This window comes from Dermacentor silvarum, chromosome 9 (genome assembly GCF_013339745.2).
Source record: "Dermacentor silvarum isolate Dsil-2018 chromosome 9, BIME_Dsil_1.4, whole genome shotgun sequence".
Lineage (NCBI taxonomy): Eukaryota > Metazoa > Arthropoda > Arachnida > Ixodida > Ixodidae > Dermacentor > Dermacentor silvarum.
The window spans coordinates 95,303,964-95,326,299 of record NC_051162.1 but is presented as its reverse complement, the minus strand read 5'-3'; the positions used below and the strand labels follow the sequence as shown (position 1 = coordinate 95,326,299).

General features: G+C 44.3%; 1 protein-coding gene across 2 annotated transcripts; it reads right to left on the bottom strand.

Annotated features, from left to right (window-relative positions):
* Positions 1-2,649: 2,649 nt before the first annotated feature.
* On the bottom strand, positions 2,650-21,123 carry LOC119463386 (GDP-L-fucose synthase-like). 2 transcript variants are annotated; one of them, XM_037724224.2, is made up of 9 exons: positions 20,948-21,123; positions 20,433-20,583; positions 18,521-18,635; positions 15,498-15,626; positions 12,375-12,582; positions 9,748-9,879; positions 8,475-8,554; positions 4,246-4,345; positions 2,650-2,842 (listed from the first exon to the last, which is right to left on the bottom strand). In XM_037724224.2, exons 2-9 carry the CDS (start codon positions 20,570-20,572, stop codon positions 2,787-2,789), a joined length of 960 nt encoding a protein of 319 aa, XP_037580152.1. In that variant the 5' UTR covers positions 20,573-20,583; positions 20,948-21,123; the 3' UTR covers positions 2,650-2,786. The 2 variants fall into 2 exon arrangements, with proteins under 2 accessions (XP_037580152.1, XP_049511526.1); XM_049655569.1 differs by having other exon boundaries at positions 20,433-20,572; positions 20,948-21,091.
* Positions 21,124-22,336: the final 1,213 nt, after the last annotated feature.

The window sequence follows — 22,336 nt, the reverse complement described above, 5'->3', positions numbered from 1 at the left end:
GATGTCATTAGCTACATCCATGCAGCATCATGCAAATGGCATTTACTTTAAGGCAGTTTGTCTTATGCCCATGTGGCACACATAATACTATTAATTGCACTAGAAAAACTAGCTAACTATGTAGGGGTGCTGACAGGTCCTTACCCAGAAAAAAATGCACTAGGTATTGCAATGTTTATTGGCCAATTCGTCTATATTCAATGATGCAAATATCTGCTATCTAAGTTGTAATCAGCTACCTAAATCAGCTACCTCCAGAACAGTTCAGTTTGGAACAGCATAGGATCATAATCAAGTCCCCGTATCTCCCAGGTGAATGATTAAAGCAGATCCATCAAGGGATGTCGTAAACTTTAGGTGACAGTAGCCCTTTATATGCTACCATTAAACGTTGGGTAGTCAATTTTAAAATTGGCCATATTGGTGTTGAAAGAGAGAAACGTAGAAGAAAGCCTGTTTCTGTGTCCGTGCACGCACATGTGGAAACCATCTATGATCATGGAGGACCACCGAATAACAGCACAAAGTATTGCTCCATATCTGGGAATATCACATGAGAGAGCTGGTGCTATTATCCACGATGAATTGTAAATGGGACAGCTTACAGAAAAGTGGATCCTAAAACCTTTTACAACTGAAATAAGAAATGTGTGCAGACATTGGTCGCTGTTTTGAAGCATTTTGCAAAAGATTGGTCAGATTTCTCGAATGAGCTGATAACTTTTAGAAACGTTTATCTACTCTTGACACAGGGACAAAGGAACAGTCTAAGGAATGGAGGCCCAGGCCGAAGAAGTTACTTGTGCAAAGATTGGTGCAAAAGCAAATGGCAAAAGTTTTTTAGGGATAAGAATGAAGTTCTGCTGGAGGTACGTCCGACAGAGTTCAACCATTATTGTAGGATATTACTGTGTGTCATTGATGAAGCTCAGGCATAAAATTATATATAAAAAAAAAACTGTTGAGGAAAGCTACCCAAAGACCCAGTCACACTTCGCATATCTCTTCAGTAAATTAATTTCCTTTTTCGTTCACTCTACTTTGTTTAGTGCATCGCAGAAAATTGTTTTCGGTTCCAACTGGTGCCAAAAGGTATTGAGGTCTGCATCCTCCACTGCTCCCTTGGTCGCCAGCATACATGATAAATGACCTATAGAAATAGAGAAACTACGAAAGCGTTCGGAAAGTTGTCATGACCCGTCACCTTATGTGCAAAAGAGATCTTATTTCTGCACAGAGAATGGAGGTAGGATTGCTACCAGAGGTGTCTGAAGGGTCTCAACAGTACAGCCAAACTTCAATGCAGTAGACGTCCGTTTATTCGCCTCCTGTTAATTCGATTTTTCGAACCAAAGGTCCCGGCCGGCGCCCATACATTTATATGGGTCCAAACTTCCGTTATTCCAATCTCAAAATTGGCCTTCGCGGAACAATTTGAACATGACTGGTCAGCTTCGCCGCAATACAGCCGTGTTATGCGGTGAATCATATCAAGAATGAAAAGGTGCCACTGTCACGGGACATAGTACGAGTTTCTCAATTACACAGGCGCGCATACGCCGCCTCCTGTCAGAGTACAAGCACCTGCACACCTAATAAGCATACTGGCAGTCACTGAGAACTGTTTCTGACGTTGCTGTGGCGATTTGAGCCCACCTTTCATCTGCCATGCGCGTCTCGTATACGAGACCGTGAACGGGGCCTAGCCCGCGTTCCTTAATTATACGCGTGCACATGTGCCGTGCACCAGAGAAAAAAATGTGTTATGGCAATGCTAATGGAAAGGAAGGCTGCAAGATGAAAAAAATTTGGAAGTCTAGGGGACATTTAAAGGCAACAAAAGAGCGGGGGTCTATCTAAAACTCCGACGGCCTGCCGGTAAACTTATTAGGCATCTCAATGCTCGTACTGTGATTGGAGACAGTGCATGTGAATTAAGGAAGACGTGCTATGTCCCGTAACAGTGGTACACTTTTCCTCTTGGTATGCTTCACCGCATAATATGGCTGTACTGCGGCAAAGCTAACTTTATATTGCATATCCTATACAGCCAAACATCATTACGATAGTCACAGCGGCACAAGATTACATTTGTTATATTTTATAGTGATCACGAGCATATACTCCTTACACGGTAATTTTCACAAGATTGATTTATATGCAATTATTTCTTATACCCATGCTTATTATAGTGAGGCTTAGCTGTATAATAAACATTTTCGTGTTGGCTGCGACTTCACTATAACGCCGTTTGACTGTAATGCGATAGTTTAAGCCCGTTTGATTTGTTTTGCCTCTCCACTTACCGTGGCTTCCACGTTTGCTGTGTGAAGAACTTCAGTTAGCAGTTAGCACTTGCACATGTAATTTCTAGCTGGGTGCATTTTATTGTCTTCGTGAAAGTCGCAGCATAGCAACAATTTTTAATGATGCCCATAGTTTTCTTCCAAAAGTGGTAACCCTGCATTGCAATCGTGAAAAGCACACCTACAGGGTGAAATGGGCTTTAGTAAATTCGAGATACAACAATTCATCTTGCAAGCTTGAATGTATTTAAATAAAAAGAAATTGCACCGCATCGTTCCAAGTATCGATGCAGCATAAAAAAAGAAAATGGTAAACAGACAATGTAAAGCATAAATAACAGACTTCTTTCAATATATATGTACTTTACTTTCTCACCACACACTCCCTGTAGAAAACATTGGTGCAAACAATGCCAAGTGGGGCATTACGAACAAAATTTTTTAAAAAAGAAGAAAGATAGTAGTCCTAGGAAGCAGAGGTTATTTCCGGGCAGTTTCGTAGTTCTTGGTGTACCAGTCGACGGTTTCTTGTATGGCTGTAAGGAAAGAAAAAGGCAGGCTCAACATGTAAATTACGTAAATGCTCGAAATGAAGCAAGATTTAAAAAAATATGATTGCAAACTCGGCAGTAATGCAGTTCCCCTCAACGTGAAAATTGGGGAAGTGCGGAGCAATGATTCTCCGGTGTTTCCCTTGTGTTTATCTTGTTTTATCCTGTGTTTCTCTTGTGTTGAGCAATCCATCACCCGTTTTGACACCTGTGCTAAGCACAACTGGTGGGAAACCGCCATGCACATGGAGCCAAAGCCTTTCTGATGATAGAAGCGATTTTAACGAATTTGTGTTAATGCACTTAATGCTTGACTATTCCTATCTTATAAATTATTCTGAATCATGTTAGTTTATTTTGAACCGGATTTGATCAATTCTGCACCTGTTTTGACCCTGTTTCGAGCACTTGTTTTTTAGCGCGATCACACGACAGACGCCGACAGGCCGGGCCCCTAAAGTGTTTCGCACTTAAAGTAAACATTGTGGAGAGCAGCTAATCATTGCGACTCATCAAGACATTCCAAGTATTTTGCAATAGGAATGGTGTGAAAGTTCGGAACCATACTGAAAACAGTGCAAGAGACACGGACGAGTCAGTAGACGGCGCAACTGCTTGCGTCATCTGCTCACTTAGACGTCTATGTCTTTGGCATTGTTTTCAGTGTTGAACCTAACCAAATAGCCCAAGCCTACTAAAGTTAGGAATTTTAACAGAAAGCTAGAAATACGGTAATTGAATTGCTTGAAGGGATACTGGTCACAAATAGTGAATACATCTAAAACGTTGGGTTACCCTTCTAGACACCTTGCAAAGCTCGTTTTAATAAAAATGAAGACTTAGTTGCAGACAGAATCGTGACTGCAAGTGACACCCCAATCCTTCTGCAATTGAAATTGCCCATGTACAGATATCTATTACAGTTCACAGAATATTGAAACATTGGAGAAGTGGACCACAACTAGCAGCATGGGCAGTGACACCCTGTGGGGGCGTGTTGAACCATGAACCATCGGAAACATTCTTGTGCTGCATGCCGTTCTTGTCAAAGGAAAACAGCCACTATAATAATTATGCTGCTTGTCAATGCCATTATGCCAGCACCTTCGCAAACCATAAGCGTCCTTGCAATAATAACTTTGCACGCTCTGCATGATTTCACTGAGTGACACAAGATGGCACCATCAGCACTGCTGCTGGTGTCGGTACCTCCAGTATTCTGTAAATGGTAATACAAATAAGGAAAAGCTAAAACCTAATATTTCCTTCAAGTATCCATTTAACTACCTGGGTCAAGAAGGTGAACAAACAAAAAGGTTATTACAGACCACCTACTATCTTTCCCTAATTGCGAATCAGCAACTTTCACTGATCAAGCAGCACCCCACCTTTTGCAATGGGTGTGAACTTGAAGTCTGGAAGGTAGCGACGGAGCTTCTTGTTGCTGGCAGTCTTCTTGAATTGGCCATCAGCTTTAGACGTGTCAAACTATAAGGCACCGTCAAGGAACATAAATATTGAGTGACGCACATTCCATCACATCAAAGATGCCCAACTCATTCTTTAGCAGTGATTAGTATAACTGTCTTGCTATAATATTAGGTCACTATAATACCAGGTGTTACAAGTACACTTCTGATCGCAATCGGGGCCAATCCGGATCGTGCTTGATCCGGATCAAGTGTTTCTAGACGGTCATTTGCGATCGCAATCTTGCAGGATCCAGACAATCGCTATCCATGAATCACGATCAGGCCTCTTGATCGTGATCACAGGCTGATGTCTGTGCCCTCTAGCACAGTATTTTGGAAATGCTAAAAACAAAAAGTGAAGGCAGCTCAATAAGAAACATTTAAAAACCTTTTTATCAGCAATAGTACGCTGTAAAATTGAAATACTGTCTAAATTTTACCATATTTTGCAAATCTGAATTTGTAGCCAAGGCATTATGCAGTTCTGAGGGTTGCCGATGATCAGCAGATGATAATAACAAGATCCAGATCGTTGGACCGTGTAGCAGCAACCACTATTGATTGCGATCAAGAAATTCGATCCAGATCGGCCCTGCTCGCGATCAGAAGTGTACATGTGACACCGGTATAACAATCACTGGCTGAATGACATTAAGAAGATATCAAATGACAATGATCACCTTTGCCCGCATCTATTTCATCATCCCTGTACAATGTACAATGAGAAAACCAGCACACACCTAAAGTTATGTGCACTTATTGCTTCAAACATGTCACACATTTCTTCAACTTTAATTTCATTTCATGACTTCTTTGCTAGGTGGCCTTCATTGCATGTTAATTAGAATCAAGTGATAACAGATGAATAAAAATTTTAACGAGAAGGATAACATTACTGCATAAGGTAACCCTGAACCTACAGTTAGGACTAGCACAAATGATAAAAGTGTTTCAAAGTGTGGGACAGGTTGCTCAAGCATTTTCCTTATATGCACTGTTCCAGGCGGGCAAAGACTTTCTTTCTCATTAGACGATGACTTAGGCAAAAGAGAAAGGCTATTGGTACAGCGTCTCAAAAGGGGAACAGGCTTGATTGTTTGAAAGGTAGAGCTTGAAACAAGCTTGAGTCAGACCAAACATGTCTTTAAATTTTTATTCTTTGAGTTATGGTGCTGAAAACTTGACTTAGTTTTTCGGGAGAAATGTGTAAAAAATCACTTTCTCAGAATTTGCTAAACAGAGTATCAATCACTTCTGTCTGATTTAAAAAAAAGAAAACACTATGACCAACTGTATTACTCTGTCTACCCTAGAACAAGAGTTGCAATATTTCAAAGTTTACTTCCAGAAAAATACTTCTCATTTGAAATAGGCACTTAAGATTAGATATAGTATCTACAACTTGCCACACAAACATATGCCAGTGATGCTACTGCGGACTTCTGATTTGGAGCAATTTTTGGAGCATCAGAAATTTCATTTTGGAGCACTTTGGAGCAGGCAATTTGGCATTTGGGAGCAGCTTGGAGCAGCTGATTTTTCACATCCTGAAGTATTTCAAAAAAACGAGTGTACATGCGACACACACACACACACACACACACACACACACACACAAATTGATATCGTGTCATATATTGCTAGTTTTCCCAGATGTCAAATGATGGACACATTGGCGGCATGCAGTTATTATAATCACATGTCATGCTGCGCTTCAAACAAGCGACAGTAGAACCCCGCTGTTACGTTCCCGGGCGCTGCGTCTTCCCGGCTGTTAAGCTCCCATAGTACCCAATGCATTGGTAGCACCGCTGTTGCGTCGCAAATGTGGGACCATTCCCGCATCATGTGGCCTCTGGGCTGCTGTGCCTTCGTTCTGCTTTTTTCATGTTTGCATGGCATTCTTTACTGCTGCTCTACAAAGAGCATGGTGCCTGGGTTTCAAACCAAGTGAGGTGCAGAACTATGTGGGCATAAATATACAGTAGTTCTAGTGTTGTACCTGCAGACTGCCTCATTGATAGCAGTCTCTAGTACAGTCAGTGAGGCATTGTTTTCTTTTGGTAGAATCGACCATGTTACTGAATGAAGGCTCTCAGCAGCCTTCTGAATCATCTTCCATTGACATGGAGGTTAGGAGAGTCACTGGTAGAAAGGCAGCAATGCAGCTGCTAGGTGCTTTCCAGCCTGTACTTTTGTATGATGCCTCACTTCTGCAGCCAGGTGTCTGTGCCAGCCCAAGTGGTCTAGTGAGCAGAGCTCATGATGAGGTTCTCTTTATGAAGGGGTGGTAGATAGGTATTGTTACGAGATATCGTGGCATTACGATAATAGAGTCGGCACACGATGTGCTAAGTCGCGGGTACGAGGTGCTGACGCGCGAAATGCCTGGTCGCGGGTCCAAATAATAGACGCTCGGTAAGCTCAATCGCGCAGTCGGAGGGGCCGACGCGCGAAATGCCTAGCCGCGGGTCCGAGGAATAAACGCTCAAGGTGTCGACACTCGATGAGCGATGTGCCGACGCGCGAAATGCCTAGCCGCGGGGTCGAGGAGTCGACACTCGATGAGCGATGTGCCGACGTGCGAAATGCCTAGCCGCGGGCTTGAGGAGGCGACGCTCGATTAGCTTAGTCGCGCCTTCCGAGGTGCCGACGCTCGAAATGCCTAGCCGCGGGCTTGAGGAGTTGACGCTCGCAGGGCCGACGCGCGAAGTGCCTAGCCGCGGGTCCGAGGAGTCGAGACTCGCTGAGCGATGTGCCGACGCGCGAAATGCGCAGCCGCGGGCTCGAGGAGTCGACGCTCGACAGTGGCGCACCGACCGGGGGGGGGGGGGATTTGGGGGTTGTAACCCCCCCCCTGAGGCCGAGTTAACCCACCCTTTTGTATAACCCCTTTTCTTTCCTTGCGCCTTTGAGTACTGCAACTAAGATGTAAGAGGCGTAATTGTCTGCGAGTACGCAAAAAGCGCATTTTTTTTGACAATTTCTCGTGAAGACATTGAAATTAGTGCTGTTTAGATGGTATTGGCGAACTGTCAACCCCCCCCCCCCCCCCCCGGCCGAGATCCTGGGTGCGCTACTGACGCTCGATGTGCTTAGTCGCGCAGTCGGAGGCGCGGATGCACGAAATGCTTACGCAACGCCTCCTATGCTTAGGCAAGGAACCGAGAAGCCCGCGCGCAATGTGCTTGATCGCCGAGTCGGAGACGCCTACGCGCGAAAGGCTTAGCCGCGTGACCGAGGATTCCGTGCCCGAAGCTAGGTCGCGAATCCGCGTCGCCGATGCTCCGAATGCTTAGCCGCGGTTCTGAGACGTCTACAAAAAGCGGGATCGGCCACGCTACTGCGATGTCCACGTAGCGCCCTCTCTAATACTAGTCGAGATTACGGAAACTGCCCAGAGATCGCGAAGAGACCGCAACAAGCGGTGCAGACGACGCCATCGCGAAGCGAGCACCGGACCAATTGGCGAACCGCGCTGGAGTCACGTGGCGGGCGCGGGCAATCGGTGGCTCCGGCACGATCTTCAATCCTTTGCTTTTTCTGTGCTTGTTTCTGTATGGAGGAGATAGCTGAAGCGGCAAATTTGAAGAGGGAGAAATGCGCTTTCCAACGAGTCCAAGATGGCGGCGCTCAGCTGCGCCGTTCCGGAGATATCGTGGCTTGAAAAACGCCGTTTTTTCGCGATTTCCGCGAAATTTTTCGGCACCTTGGCTGATACAATTTTTTAGAGCACTTCTACTTGGTTTTCAGCGATGATATTTCGGAATCAGATAAAATAAGCACTTCCCACAAACAATGCTCACACAAGGGCAGTTTAAGGCAGTTTAGCTCTCTTTAACAAAACAAATTTCGGTCATTACAGTTATAAATCATCGCAGCAACCCAAGAGAAAAAAAGATTCCAGCCTATGGCCACCATGACATTGCAACAGACAGAGTGTGCCATACATTATTCGATGCTGACAGTCTAGAACAAAACACCGCCAGATTGCTTCCACTGATGACATGACGAGCGCAACTTCACAAGTTACAACACTACCCTAACTAAAATCTTAAAAAACAATAATTTAAAAATTGTTTGTTTCTTTAATTCTAGTTAGGGTAGTATTGTCGTAATCTGCGAAAACAATAAAATAAGGATACGATGACATCCCCTTTGAAGTTGAAGGCATCGGTGATGAGCTTGGTTGCATCCTTGATGCTTATCTCGTCCTCTTCACCAACTGCAAAAGATAAGGGCAAGCAGATTGTGCTGACTGCAGGGAAATGACCCCAGAATACAACTCCCGTGGGTTTGATTGCACAAACACAAGATAACACAAGCTACACCTGAAATTTTACGCCAGAGGAAGCAGAGTGCAGATGCAATCAGTTGTGCAAACCAGTGTACAATGAATCACTGAAGTCACGTAATTGACCATGACAGTACTATCTCTAGCCTAAGAATCCAGCCGCTGCCGAAGACCTCAAGTTTCACAAGATTCCTTCGATAAACTATTGCACCCTACATTTCCGGTACATCGTTTCTCGTTCACGACACTCGAACTCGGAGAACGTCGAATTGGATTAGACATTGAAAAGTGCAAGCACGTCGTAACCATCATTACGTTCCAAATTAACTGTAAGGTTGAAGGCCTCTCCCAGCGATCTCCAATTACCCCTGCCTTGTGCCAGCTGTTTCCATCTTACGCCTGCAAATTTCCTCATTTCATCGCCCCACTTAATTCTCTGCCATCCTCCACTGCCCTTCCCTTCTCGTGGCACCCATTCTGCGACTCTAAAAGGACCACTGGTTCTCTGGCCTAGGGATTACATGGCCTGCCCAGCTTCATTTGTCCCTCGTAATGTCAACTGGAACATTGGCCGCTCCTGCTTGCTCCCTAATCCAGTCTCTTAATGTTACAACAAGCATTTTCCCTTCTGTCTCTCAACGCGCTGTCTACAGAGCACGAGCTTGCTGTTTCGATCCTGGTCACGGCAGCCATATTTTGAAGGGGGTGATATGCAAAGACACCTGTTGTACCGTGCATTGGGAGCACACGGTAAAGAACCTCAGGTGATAAAAATTAATCCAAAGTCCCCCATTACTGCATGTCTCATAATCAGAACGTGGTTTGTGACACACAGAACCCCACAATTTAATTATTTAAATGGTTGTAGCTTCTTCTCTAGTTGCTTCGTTATTTTCCAAATGTCTGCCCCATAGGTTAGCACAGTTGGATGTTGATGAAACAAACACGAACATATGATCGAATATAACAAAGTAAATCTAGGACATTAAATTTTTTTTTGTCGATGTCAGCTCATATGCCTATAACGTATATAATAAAGGTATTTTCATGTTGGGTGTGACCTCCTCAAAACTAGGTTTAACTGCACTGGTGAAGCGCATCGCGACGCAGAAAAGTTTTCCCACCCGAGAGGATGATGGGGTCCACTTCGTCGTACTCCCGAAGAGTCCACACCATGAGCCGCGCAAGGTCCAGAGAGTAGATGAACTGGCGCAGTGGCTTGCCGGAACCCCACACCTGCAGCGGACTCCCGTGCACTGAAATGGAAAACAGAAAATACGGCCTTGTGAGAGCCAAGAGTGATGCAGAAGGCTTTATTGAAGCATTGTAGAGAGGCTAATGCAATGCAGACGTGGATATGTGAAGGTGAACTTTCTGGTTCTTTTTTTTCTTCTTTCCCCTGCATGGTCGGCGCCACCGCTGCCGCGAGCGCCATCTGGTGGTGGCACCAGGAATCCAGCGGCATGCACCTTTGTGCTATAAGATCAATGCGGTGACATGCTGTTTCCCTGCCCTGTGTATTCGCCCAGTGTGAAATGTAGTTGCCTTTTTCTGGAGATATAGCCCACCTCTGAGCATAACCTCAATTAAATTGCGATGCTTAACATCCCGAAACTGCAGAATGAGTTATGAGAAACGCTGCAGTGGAGGACTGGAGATTAATTTTGACCCCTGCCAGGGTTCTACTGCACCTCCCTTTCAGCCCTCAAAAAAGGAGTAAAAAATAAAAAGAACAAAATTAACTATGTCACTTGCACCTAACCCATAAATACTACATACTTACAGACAACAAAATCAGGTGAATATTTATAAGAACAACCTGGCACAAATAAATGCTCCAGGAACAATATTGTTTAACAATAGGTAATTGCAGTCTTTCACTGCTATGATCTGTAGCAGCATGGTGTGGCTTCACCACAATGCAGATCATACTGTGGCAAAGCTGAATCTGAAGTTTAAATTCGCATATACAGAACTTGTGCTCCAAGGTAATTTGGTTAGATTTCCTGAATTTACTTTAGTACATTATTCACACATGAATACGGTACATGCCTATTTATGCAGGTTTTAGGGGCGAAGCACCTTAGGGCCGAGCCTTGTATCTCCCTCGTCGTCCGTAGCTCTGGTTTGCATGGAGACCGCTAGGGGCGCTGCGGTACACAAGGGCGTTCATTCCCGACACGCGCTCTCTTTCTCTCTTCAGCCATGGATGATAACGGTCGCTTCTGATAACGGCGCACCCGCTATGGATGAAAAGGCGAGAATGGCGGCTCAACTACAAGCGGAGTCGAGGGCTCGCAAAGCTGCAGCAGTACGGCAACGCCGGCAAGCGGACCTGGAGCTGAGGGCTCGCGAAGCTGCAGCAGCACGGCAACGCCGGCATGCGGACCTGGAGCTGCGGGCTCGCGAAGCTCACGCTTGAACCGAGCATCAGCGCCACCAACCTCAGGTAAAGAACGCTTCCGGCGTTCCGGCATTTTGCCGCCGCTTCCCGCGCTCTCGCCGCCTCTGGGTCCGCTTGCCAGCGTCGGGGGATTCACGGTTAACCAAATGATCCCCCGGTGCTTCGCCCACTCATCATCATTCACTTCGTGGATATGCGGCGATTTTTTTTATGCTGCACATATTTGACAGGATTAGAGCCACGGAAAGGAAATCAACTCGTCAGGACATCGTAACACAATGTGCCAACACACCAGATTTGGCTTGACACAAACATCTCGGAAAGCTTTGCAGCACTTGAAGACAGCGCACAAGTAGCATGCCCACAGCTTATTCAGCAGTGTGAAAATATTATGACTCGACCGCACAAGTCATGATAATCAAACGATTCAATCACACTTCTTTTTTTTTTTGTTCACAGTGTCTTCAGTGGAATTGGTATGAGCTTGCCGATAAGCTTTTTGTTGCTAAAAAAAAGAAAACGAAATAATATGGGGCAACTAGACTTCTAATTTTACTTGCGACTGCAAGTAGACGGCTCAGTATAGTTACACATGCAAAAAAAAGTAGGCTCTTGGCTGAAATTTTGACTGAAAAATTCAATTTGAAATCACTGCCTCTAAGTCCCTCCCGCCAATGTTGACAGCCACTTTGGCATGGACTGTGTGATGTTAGGATTGCGGGGGCCACTGCTGTGCTGTCTGCTCCGAAACAGTTTGAGAAAACATCAGATGTCTTGCTCCACACATTTTGGCACCCAACGGCACAGCAAGGGCGTCACCACTGAATTGTGCCCGGAATTCTTTCTCATGCATAATAAAAAGCACCAGCCGACCACCAAGACGCACATGCAAAAACGAAACGACACATAGCAGCCATAACGTATTACCTGCTCCTGCACTCACTTTCAGTGCATATAGTACACAAAAGCACGGCCTCCAAGACTGGCTTTCATTTCCGAGTGGTTGCAATTTCCTTTCTGTCACCGCTTAGTGCTACCAGACTACTGTATGCTTTAGCCACGATATTAAAAAAAAATTCTAATACAAATTGTCTTCGGCCCTCAATGCGCTCAAATTTTGCCAGCTTGCTCCAATGCACAATTCAAGCTCGAAAATTTGCTGCCACAGCCCCTTCATGACTACAGCACAGCTTTGGCGTTCAGAGTCACTCCAATACACCATCCAATGTTGATGCACAGCTATACATCTATGCTTAGCTTTCTCTGGCTTCACAGCCTCTTTTCTTTTAACTAACGTAATTAACAAGAAGATCAAGGCCCTCGGATCCCTTTGTTCCTCTCGCTTACGCTTGGCCTGGTGTGTCCGGTTGATGAGACCCGCCAACACGTGGCCGTCCTCGAGGTTGAAGTTGTCGTGCGGCCCAAACACGTTTGTCGGGATCACTGCGGTGAAATTGCACCCATGCTGAGCATGGTAGGCACGGTTCTGGACATCGATAAGTCGCTTGGCATAGGAGTATCCAAAGTTGGAGTCGTGAGGCGGACCATTGTGAATCTGTGGGGACATCGGAATTAAGCAAGCATGTCACCTTTGCAGCACCGTATTTATTCACAGGATGGCAATAAAATGATCAAAATTAATAAACGACCAGAGCAAACACTCATATTGGTAAAGCTCAGTGCCTGGAAAAAAATACAAATTTCTTTCTATGCTGAAAAAAAGAAAAGAACATGATAGCCCAGCAAAAAGGAATAAATCAAGATGTTTCGTGAATTAATGTAACAAATTACAAAAGGTTACATGCTTATTCAGAGTAGTGACAAAAAATCCCACTTTATGAGTTTTCCCAGCAGATAATGTCTAATAAGGCTTCAATTGGGGCTAGTTCGTACAGCTTCGTTCAGTTAACTGCGCTGGAATTTTTACATGGAGGACAATAAAAAAAGGGGCGACATGTGCACTAACATTAAACTGTTTATTGCCCACAGGCTCGCGTCACATATGTAAGGCGAGAGGGCGACAGATTGTAAATAAAAACAAGAAATGCAAGAGGGAGATGAAAGTCACGTGAACACTTCTGAAATCGCAATGACAAGAACGGAGAAGCAGCTTTCCGTTTCATTCCCGCCATTTGTTTTTATTTAGTACCATACTTTCTGTCACATTTTTGTCTTATTTATGTAACACGCGCCTGTATACAATAAACAGTTGAAAGTTTGCATACATGTTCATCCGTGTCTACCTTTTTTTATTGCCCTTTGTGTGAAAATTCCAGCACTGTTGACTGAAAGTTAATGTCTCACAATTTTGCATTTCTCTACACCTTATTAGGCCAAATTTCACCGTACAGCCCGAAGTGCTTGAATCCTCTTGCCATGTGAAATGAACTGTTGCCACCAGCACTATTTACCTATAGTGTTTTGCAAAAATGAATGTTTGCACAGGCAGCTTTATCTGTGATAAATAGAACATTTTAAGCCATCACCACCAAGTATCTCTAACTTCTCTAATAACAAACTCTCGATCGATCCTGCTCCATATGCGCGCACATTAACTGCAAGAGTAACCAGACATGACCACCCTGAATCTTTAACTCCCTATCAAACAAGAACTAACACTTTTAAATTTTCCTTTTTCCCCTGTACTATTGAAGAATGAAACGCAGTACCATTATCATTGCTAAACAGCACTGACTCAATAGACCTGATCAATTTTTAATCTGTTAATATCGCAACAGAGATGTGAGTGTTTTGGTTTGTTTTCTTTTGAATGCTTGTATTGTAATGTAGTTCTGAATGCTCTGTTGTAATTTTACCCCTCCTGCTTGGGCCCGCATGGGCCTGCAGTATTTTGTAAATAAAATAAATAAAATAAATATCGATGAAGCGGACAATGTCGCAGCATACCAGAAGTGGCATCCATTGGTTTTAGTGTATTTATGTTACTGTGTGTGTAATTTAGCTGTTTTTTTCCGTCCCAATTTTTCTCTATGATTTTCTTGCTCTTTTATTATGTAACCCTCTTGCTTAGCGCAGACGTTGGCTTGCAGCATTTTGAAATAAATTGAAATAAAAATAGTGCAGATCCGATGCCCTGCGGTAATCTATGTTATACGAATCGTTTTGGAGGTAGCTGGCTGTCCAGAGTTGTGTGGAATTCTGCAAAGGGGGGAGCAAAAATTTGGCCATATCCACTGGATGCACTGTAATATGAATCTCCATGGGGAATTCAAGAGCAATTTCACTTGCCTCGTTACACCCATTATTCTGTTATGAGGTTTCACTAGTGTGGTTGATGATAAATGCTCGTTTATACATCTGGTCTGGCAGTGGCGCACCGACGGGGGGTGATTCGGGGGTTGTAACCCCCCCCTGAGGCCGACTTAACCCCCTCTTTTGTTTAACCCCTTTTCTTTCCTTACGCATTTCAGTACTGCAACTAAGATGTAAGACGCGCAATCGTCTGCACACTCGCAAAAAGCGCATTTTTTGACAATTTCCCCCGAAGAAAGTGAAATTAGCGCTGTTTAGATGGTATTGGCAAACTGTCAACCCCCCCCTGGCAGAGATCCTGGGTGCGCTACTGTGGTCTGGCGAGCGTTTAAGACAACGCAGCAAGGTGAAAAAGCTGCCCAGATTTCTTGCACTCCATTCTCAGAATTGTAGTTGCCACCGAATGTTTGACGACACTGTCATTCTAGGCAGACGTAAGAACGAGGTCGCCCGCTTAACCAGAGGCCGAGCATATCGTCGCACTTGGTGAATTGTGCTTAAGCAAGCTGTCGATAGCGCTGTCGCCTGAACAGTTGGATTTCCTGCGCAAGCGGTAGTAATGCTGTCTTCTGGTTACGTCTCTCGGTTTTTTTCCTTCTTTCTTGGTTAGAACTCGCCTGCTTCCACGTGATCTGTATCGCGGTGCCCGTGAGGTATATAGTATGAGGTTGGGTGTTGAAAAGAAAGGCTGTTGTTGCTGGGTAGCGCTACGTGTGTGCACAGTCAAACCTCGATATATCGAACCCCCAATTTAGCGAAATTCGCGATGTTACGAATTATTTGTTACTTCCCCATCGTAGTTCAATTGAATTAACAAAACCTCAAATTAACGAAATTTGCGATATAACGAAATTTTTCACTGCAAGTACAACTTCGTTATATCGAGTTCGACTATACATCGATATAACGAACCCCGATTTAACGAAATTCGCGATACAACAAATTATTTTTCCTTTCCCCATCTTAGTGTCATTGAATCAACGAAACCTCGAATTACCGAAATTCGCGATATAACGAAGTTCTTCGCTGTGAGTGCAACTTCGTTTTATCGAGGTTTGACTGTACTCTTTTGTGCCTTCCTGGTGCCCTCGTTTGCTGTCAACGCTACAACTGACTCGTTCCAAGAGGAACAACCAACGAGCTCACATCGCCACTCTCATGGCCCTAGCTCAACTGCACTGCACCCAAGTGACTTACCATAGTCTCGTCAATGGGGTACGTTGTTTTGTCCGGGAATATGCAGGTGGAAAGACATGAGACAACTTTCTGAACGCCCGTTTCGAAGCTTGTGTGCAGGACATTGTCGTTTATCAGGATGTTGTTCCTCTGCAGGAAACGAGATAAGACACACAAACTTCTTTTTCAACATTTTCAACACTTCTAACCATATCTCACACATTGTACGACAAGGACCACTGTTAAGGGGGAAGTGCATTCTAGAATAAAAAAAAATATTTTTTACTCTTCAAGATATGGTGCTGAGAAGTTGTACATATATGTAAGTCCATTTTTGGTTATCTCCTCTGGTTCTAACTTCATGGGAGCTTCTTTGAAACAATTTTTTGCATAGGTTTGCAAAATATTTGTTCTTTAGATTTCGCTGAACAGGGTATCAATGGCTTCTGTGCGATTCAAGTAATGCCATAAGACCAACCTTATTGCTCTGCCTTGTCTAGAACACGAGTTGCGAGACTTCAAAGTTAAGCACCAGAAAAGCTCTCCTTTGAGTTTCAACTTCAAAACCTTGCAACTCATGTTCTAGGTAAGGCAGAGCAGAGGTAAGGCAGAGGTTGGTCTCACGGCATTCCTTGAATCATACAGAAGCCATTGATAATCTATTTTGCGAAATCTAAGCATAAGATATTTTGCAAATCTGTGCAGAAAATATTAAAAGGGCACTAGCATAAAATTAGAACCAAAGGAGATAAACAAAAATGGACCTCATATTTGAAAAAAAAAATAGAACAAAGAATTACATATAAGTACAAGTTTCCAGTGCCATACCTCAAAGAATAAAGATTTTTAAAATTTTCGGTCAAAGGCCCACATCGCCCCTTAATGGGAACAACAAAAAAGAATTTTAGCCAAGGTAAAGGATACTTCTTCATTGTCACCAGGAAAAGGGGGCTAATATGACATGTGATGCGGACATTTTTTCATAAAGAATGCCTGCAAGGTATTGTTTGAAACATGAACTCTTATCAGTGCTGAAATGTAGTTCAGGTGTTCTTTTTAGGAAAGAAACACATACCGTACAGTCATCCGCAGCAATGGAAAACATCTGGTCAGCATTCAGGCCAATGCAACTTCAGCATTTTTTTTTACACTTTACAGCTACAAAGACCAACGTGTTAGGCAGGTACCTGTGTTAGGAATATGTTGGGCAACATGTGTGTGGGACAGTTTGGCCACACATGCTTTAAAGAGTTCACACATGGAGGCCACATTCCATAAAACTCACTGAAGAAATGAAAAAATCTTAATTTGTTCTGCTGTGGGGTGCCGATTATGAAGATGCAAGAAAGGTAGTGGAACTAATGGTGCACTTAGCTGGTCGCTTTTGAGCATTGTGTTGGCAAAATTTACATTCAGCTGGTCAAAATCGAGTGCTCTGACCACATTTGCTCCGTTCACTCGGAACGCTCGTAGGTGTTGTCATGTAGGAGCTGGAAGCATGACCAAGATCTGAAATTCCAGTCATGTGGGTCCTCTGATTGCTCCAGGAGAAACTGAATGAAAGAGTAGGAACTCTCTGAATGTGCCATATATTTTTAGTAGACAGAATTGGAGCTTAGAGGGGATACAGGTGTTCTTTCTTATTGAATTATAATGGCATGTGTAACAGTGTGACGCCTTCTTTGCTTGCTTGCCTGCGATATTGATGACAAGGACTTCTTTGCTGACTTTACACTATACTGGTATATGTGGGATCCAACTATCTCGTAACCACTTCCAGAAAAAAAAAAAAAAAGAAAGAAATGGTCGGTTAGGTGACTTGTGTCAAATGAATACATCTAGCAATAGTCAGCGACTAAGGAGGAGTATCAGGAGTGTCAAAAGTTTGCTGGCGATAACGATTCTCCATAATGCAAAATTTGAGCACAGCTCTATATGTGTTTTCACTTCGCTTTCCATTGGCTGGCGCAAACAATCTGTCTCCTGTGGCATGTTGCAAACGAAGCGAAAACTGGCGCGATTGCCTCGCTAATCTGGAGATAGCGAGAGGCAGCCCGCGGATGATGTGCAGGCGTGATTCACAGCAGCCGCCGCAGACAGACCTCCCAGACGACGCGCGCTACTCTGACGCCATCTCGTAGCCAACTTCGCCGCTCTACGCTTTTCTTCTCAAGCATTTGCCATACCCTCCTCCTCTGCTTTCTGCCTCATGGTTCCACTGCTCCCTTCTTCACTGCTTTCCTCCTCGCGTTTTTCATCCCCCGCTGCGCTTCGCATTCGCTCTTTCATCCTTCGCTGAAATTTAAGGCACTGAGTCGTGCTCCCTAAAGGGCTGCAGAAAAAAGCGCATTTTCCTCTTCACAATTACTCTCTCTCATCCTTTGCTGTGCTCGGTTACGCCGACGCAGGAATGGGCTTCTAAAAGCTATGCTCTAAAAGGAGTATAATTAGCCGTAAACAGTCAAGTTAATAAAGTGCACAATATTTTACTGCCAGCGTCATCTACCGCGTATGCTTAACTTACATAAGCCCGTGGGGGTATCGCAGATGTTCCCATATGCCCCAAGCTTTTGCCGAACATGTTCAATTTGCGTGCTTTTGAAGACATGGTCTTCTTTGCTGAGTTCACATGGGCTTGGCATATCTGCGATCTTGCTATCTTGTAACCACTTCAAAAAAAAAAAAAAAAAAATTGATGTGTCAATCAAGTCTAAATACTAAAGAAACAAGAGCGATGTAATTGAGCGTGAAATATGGTATGAATGAATATGAAAAAAAGACAGAAAGACAGAATACAGAGCTATAAACAACATTTAGTCATCAAATAACTACACCACTGTGTAGTATGACAACCTGGTCTTCTTAAGCATTGAGACTTGGTTGAAAATTTCTTTGCCTTATCCTGTGTTCCTCCTTCCAATGACATGAAAATTATTGGTGGAACCCCCAACGACTGCGTCTTGTTATAGCGAACTATGCCATACATGCAAATGTGTGAAAGTGATCATAACAGTTCAAAAAGATTGAAAAAGCAAGTCACTGACCAAGAAGTCAAGGTTGTACTTCATATTCCGGAAGAGACCGCCAACCATGGCTGCTAAATGAATGACATGTGTGGGCTTGTGCTTGGCAAAAAGGGCCTCTGTTGCCTGCTTGTTCCTTTAAAGGAAAAGACAAGGAACAATAAGTGGAATGTTTTCTCTGCACAGCCAATCAGGTGTAATCCCTAAGTGAAGCATCTTTTCACAGCATGCAATAGCTTTTAAGAGCACTGCCCCTAGCTAGGTAAAAGAAAGGTCCATAATTCACAAATCAATGCAGCACTCCAAAGCTTCTTGGGTAATGCGCATAATGTAACCCAATTATAAGTCCACCTCCCCACGGTTCTTAATATGTTGTGTCCATGTTTATAAACAAACAGGCATAGTAAATACAAAAAGGTACAGACAACCACTTTGACATTTTTCTTGTACCTTCACCACTTCAAATGATCCGAGTGGCACTGGCTAACATTCCCCAGATTAGGCCTCGTACACATAAAAATTCTCAAGAATGTGGATCTGGGAACAGCCGACGGCCGTAGCACAATTTGTAGTGCAAAGCATGCGTAATGCGGAGGTTGTGAGTTCGGCTACCATTGGTGGTGAACAGACGCGTAGTCAGGATTTTTTTTTTTCTAGGGGGGAGGGCTAAGGTTGTATACGCTCACACGGTGGTGTCCAAGAACCTTTCAGGTCTCTCTCATGATTTTGGCATTAATTATTATGGTTATGTAATGCCGGGTGTAGTTGTAAACTGGCCAAAAATCATGATCCCTAGGCAACGTGCCAGGCATAAACGGCCGGAAAAATTTCGGGAAAGGGGGGGGGGGGGGTTCTGAAGCCCGGTCAGCACACCCCTGTGCTCACCCCTGGGGTATGGAGTTTTTTTTGCCCAATTTCATTTCCCTTTAGCTTACCATTTCTGAACTTCAATTAAAACTGCTATTAACTTCCTCTATGCTTCCCTTGGCTTCATATGGTGGTTGTGACTATAGTAGGATACAATTAAAAAAAACAGCAGTTGGCAACAAAGGCACAGGGACCCCGCAGGGTTGTGTTACTACCGCCAGCCAATCACATAAGCAAACCAAATCGTCGGCATGCGACCTTTTCAAGATGGCGTCGTACTTGATACGACTGTACTTGTCGTAAGTGAAAACGTATAAAATTAAGCGCTTATAATTTTATTTCCGTGGTTACCACCTTATTTAGGTAACAGGGAAAGTTTGAAGAACGAACTATTTGAGCTGCGCGGAGGAACAGTGGCTGGCGGTTATGGGGGTGTGGGCGGAGTTTCACTGCAGACATAAGTTGTATCCGACTTTAACAAGAAGTGGGCCCATCGGTTCCCCTTAATTGTTCTTGTTTCATCTTTGTAAAGTAACATTTGAAAACGTACCTTACTGATCAAGCATGTGGCTAAAATTCACGCCAGTGAAGCTTTATTTTTTTTTCGACGGCAGCGCCACATTGTCTTTGTGACGTCACGCCCTGCATTCTGCCTATTAGTAGTTACTGCGACGTCACGCCACAGAAGCGGCTATGCCGTAGTGGGGGCTGTAATATTAGAACGATCCAAGATGTTTCACTGTGCGGGTGCCACAACATGCCACATACGGGCACAGAAAGGCCTTGTGTTATTGACACATACTAGTCTATAACTGGAAAACTTATCAGGTCAAATAGAACGCGAGACTCGCGCACTAGTGCAAAGCTGATAAGAAATATGCCGGGGCTGCCAGATAAGTCCCGTTTCTAGTGCAGAGTGCTAGATCGATTAAAATGAAGGCCGAAACTAGCAGCACGATCAAGGCGACTTGTTTGCGCCTCACCCAGAAAGTTTTCTAGATAACCACCCGCTCGCTTGAACAAACAGCGCTTGCGTTTGCATACGTCAGATAAGACATCAACTCACGTGAGATCGGCGTCTTTCGAAGACACAAACACCCAGCGCTCTCCGCTCTTTTTTTCTTCGTTGACAACGGTCTCGATGGCCTTTCCAACGAGCCCCGTTCCGCCGGTCACTAGGATCACTTTCTCTTCGGTCGACGCCATCTGAACTCGCTCTGCAAAATCGCAAGTTCAATAGAATTAAAGTCAAGTAGAACGGTCAAGAGTCGAAGACGTGCAGCCACCTCGCCAGCACACTAGCTCCGACAAATAAAACAACCTACGCGCTTCCACGTTGCTGCAAACGTGGCTAAACAAGCACCTGAACGCGACGTGAAACTTGAAAGCGACCTCGTTTCAAAACGTTCGAGAGTCAAGGGCGAGCTTAAGGCCCATATTCTGCATCTGTATTTAACCGCGCAAGCCAATGCTTTGTGAGGCAGCGGCCTGCTTAGTCGTCAACGCCTACTAACACACGAAGGCGAAGCAAAACTCGCACCGCTGCTATGTTGTTCTAGAGATGATCACTGCAATGCGTACCTTGGCGACTCCGCCAACAAATGAAGGGTTGCCGCTGATCTCCGTGAATGTAGACGTGGCGTCAGCACAAAAGACTGCAACACAGTAGGAAGATATTTCAGCTATCAACAACAGCCGGCGACCAAATGAATCAAATGCTGACTGCTAACCATCTCCACGTGACAGCGTGACAGCTGCACTTGGAGCTCTGCATCTAGACAGCAAAGTAGAGCAAACCTAAACGAAGCGGATTGTTATGGTGCGCCCTCTGTACACTGAAAAATCTGTAAGTTGTTCTTACGGGTGTGTTTCCTAGCAACGGAATAAACAAAACACTTGGGAAATATGCCTTTGATTTCACCGATTGCTCACCGCAATTTTCAAAACACGGGAACAAGAAACCGTCTGTTCACAGATGCAAGAGTGCCTGCGTTTTTAATATATGTACTTTTTTTTTTTTTCAATTAATAAGCCTTTCTCTCTCAATCTCTCTCTCTCTTGGGCCTTGTCATTGGCCTGCATGGTACATTCCACTATCGTAAAGGTTCCGAAATGTTTTATGGCCGACAGTTTTTGTATACTTCGGAAGCACATTCATTTGCACACATAAATCCACAGATAAGGAAGTAGGATATATGATAAAGCACGGAATCGTGTAGTCCGACATCCCGGGAGCCATCTTGACAAGCAGATCGAGGCTCTAGATGCCTTAAATGATTCGGGCCCCCGTAGCCAATAATACACAGAAAGAAAGTCTATACTGCAGGAACAAGGGCCGACTTAGCGACTGCGTCAGTCAATTCAATCCTGTGCCTGCACAATACAGCAGGCTTTGCTATTCATTCTACCTAGTCCCCTGCCACAATCGATTCATTACCCCTTGGAAACCATTGTTACCTTTGCTCACCACCAGCTTTCTATGCATCACATACGAGATGCACAGCTTATCTTATCTCAACCGAGAATGTCAGCTACCCTGCATTGTGCTTTAAATCCAACTCCTGTTTTCCTTGCTCTTCGGCCCCTCATTTTCTGTACCGTGGTTTTAGTCTAGCATCACTCCAAGCTGTATTGCCATTTCATTTTGACTGCAGCTCAGCTTTTCAGACAGCAGTCCTTGCTCAGACTTTTAGCCCCTCGTAACATTTGTCACGCTCGTAACAATCTGGAAGTTCGGGCTAGTTGGTCTCTGTACATTATGTAGTTATGCAGTTTAACATAACAAAACAACGCTGGGGCTATGAGAGAAGCTGTAATTTGGCTAGTCAAGGTCTTCACACCAATCCTAACCAGGACCTTGCGTGTTTTCATTTAGTGGCCCTGACCGCCTGGGGTTCCTTAAACGTCCAATAAAGTGAAACGTTAAACAAGCTTAGACATATAAAATATGCATTCTACCCAAAATATTAA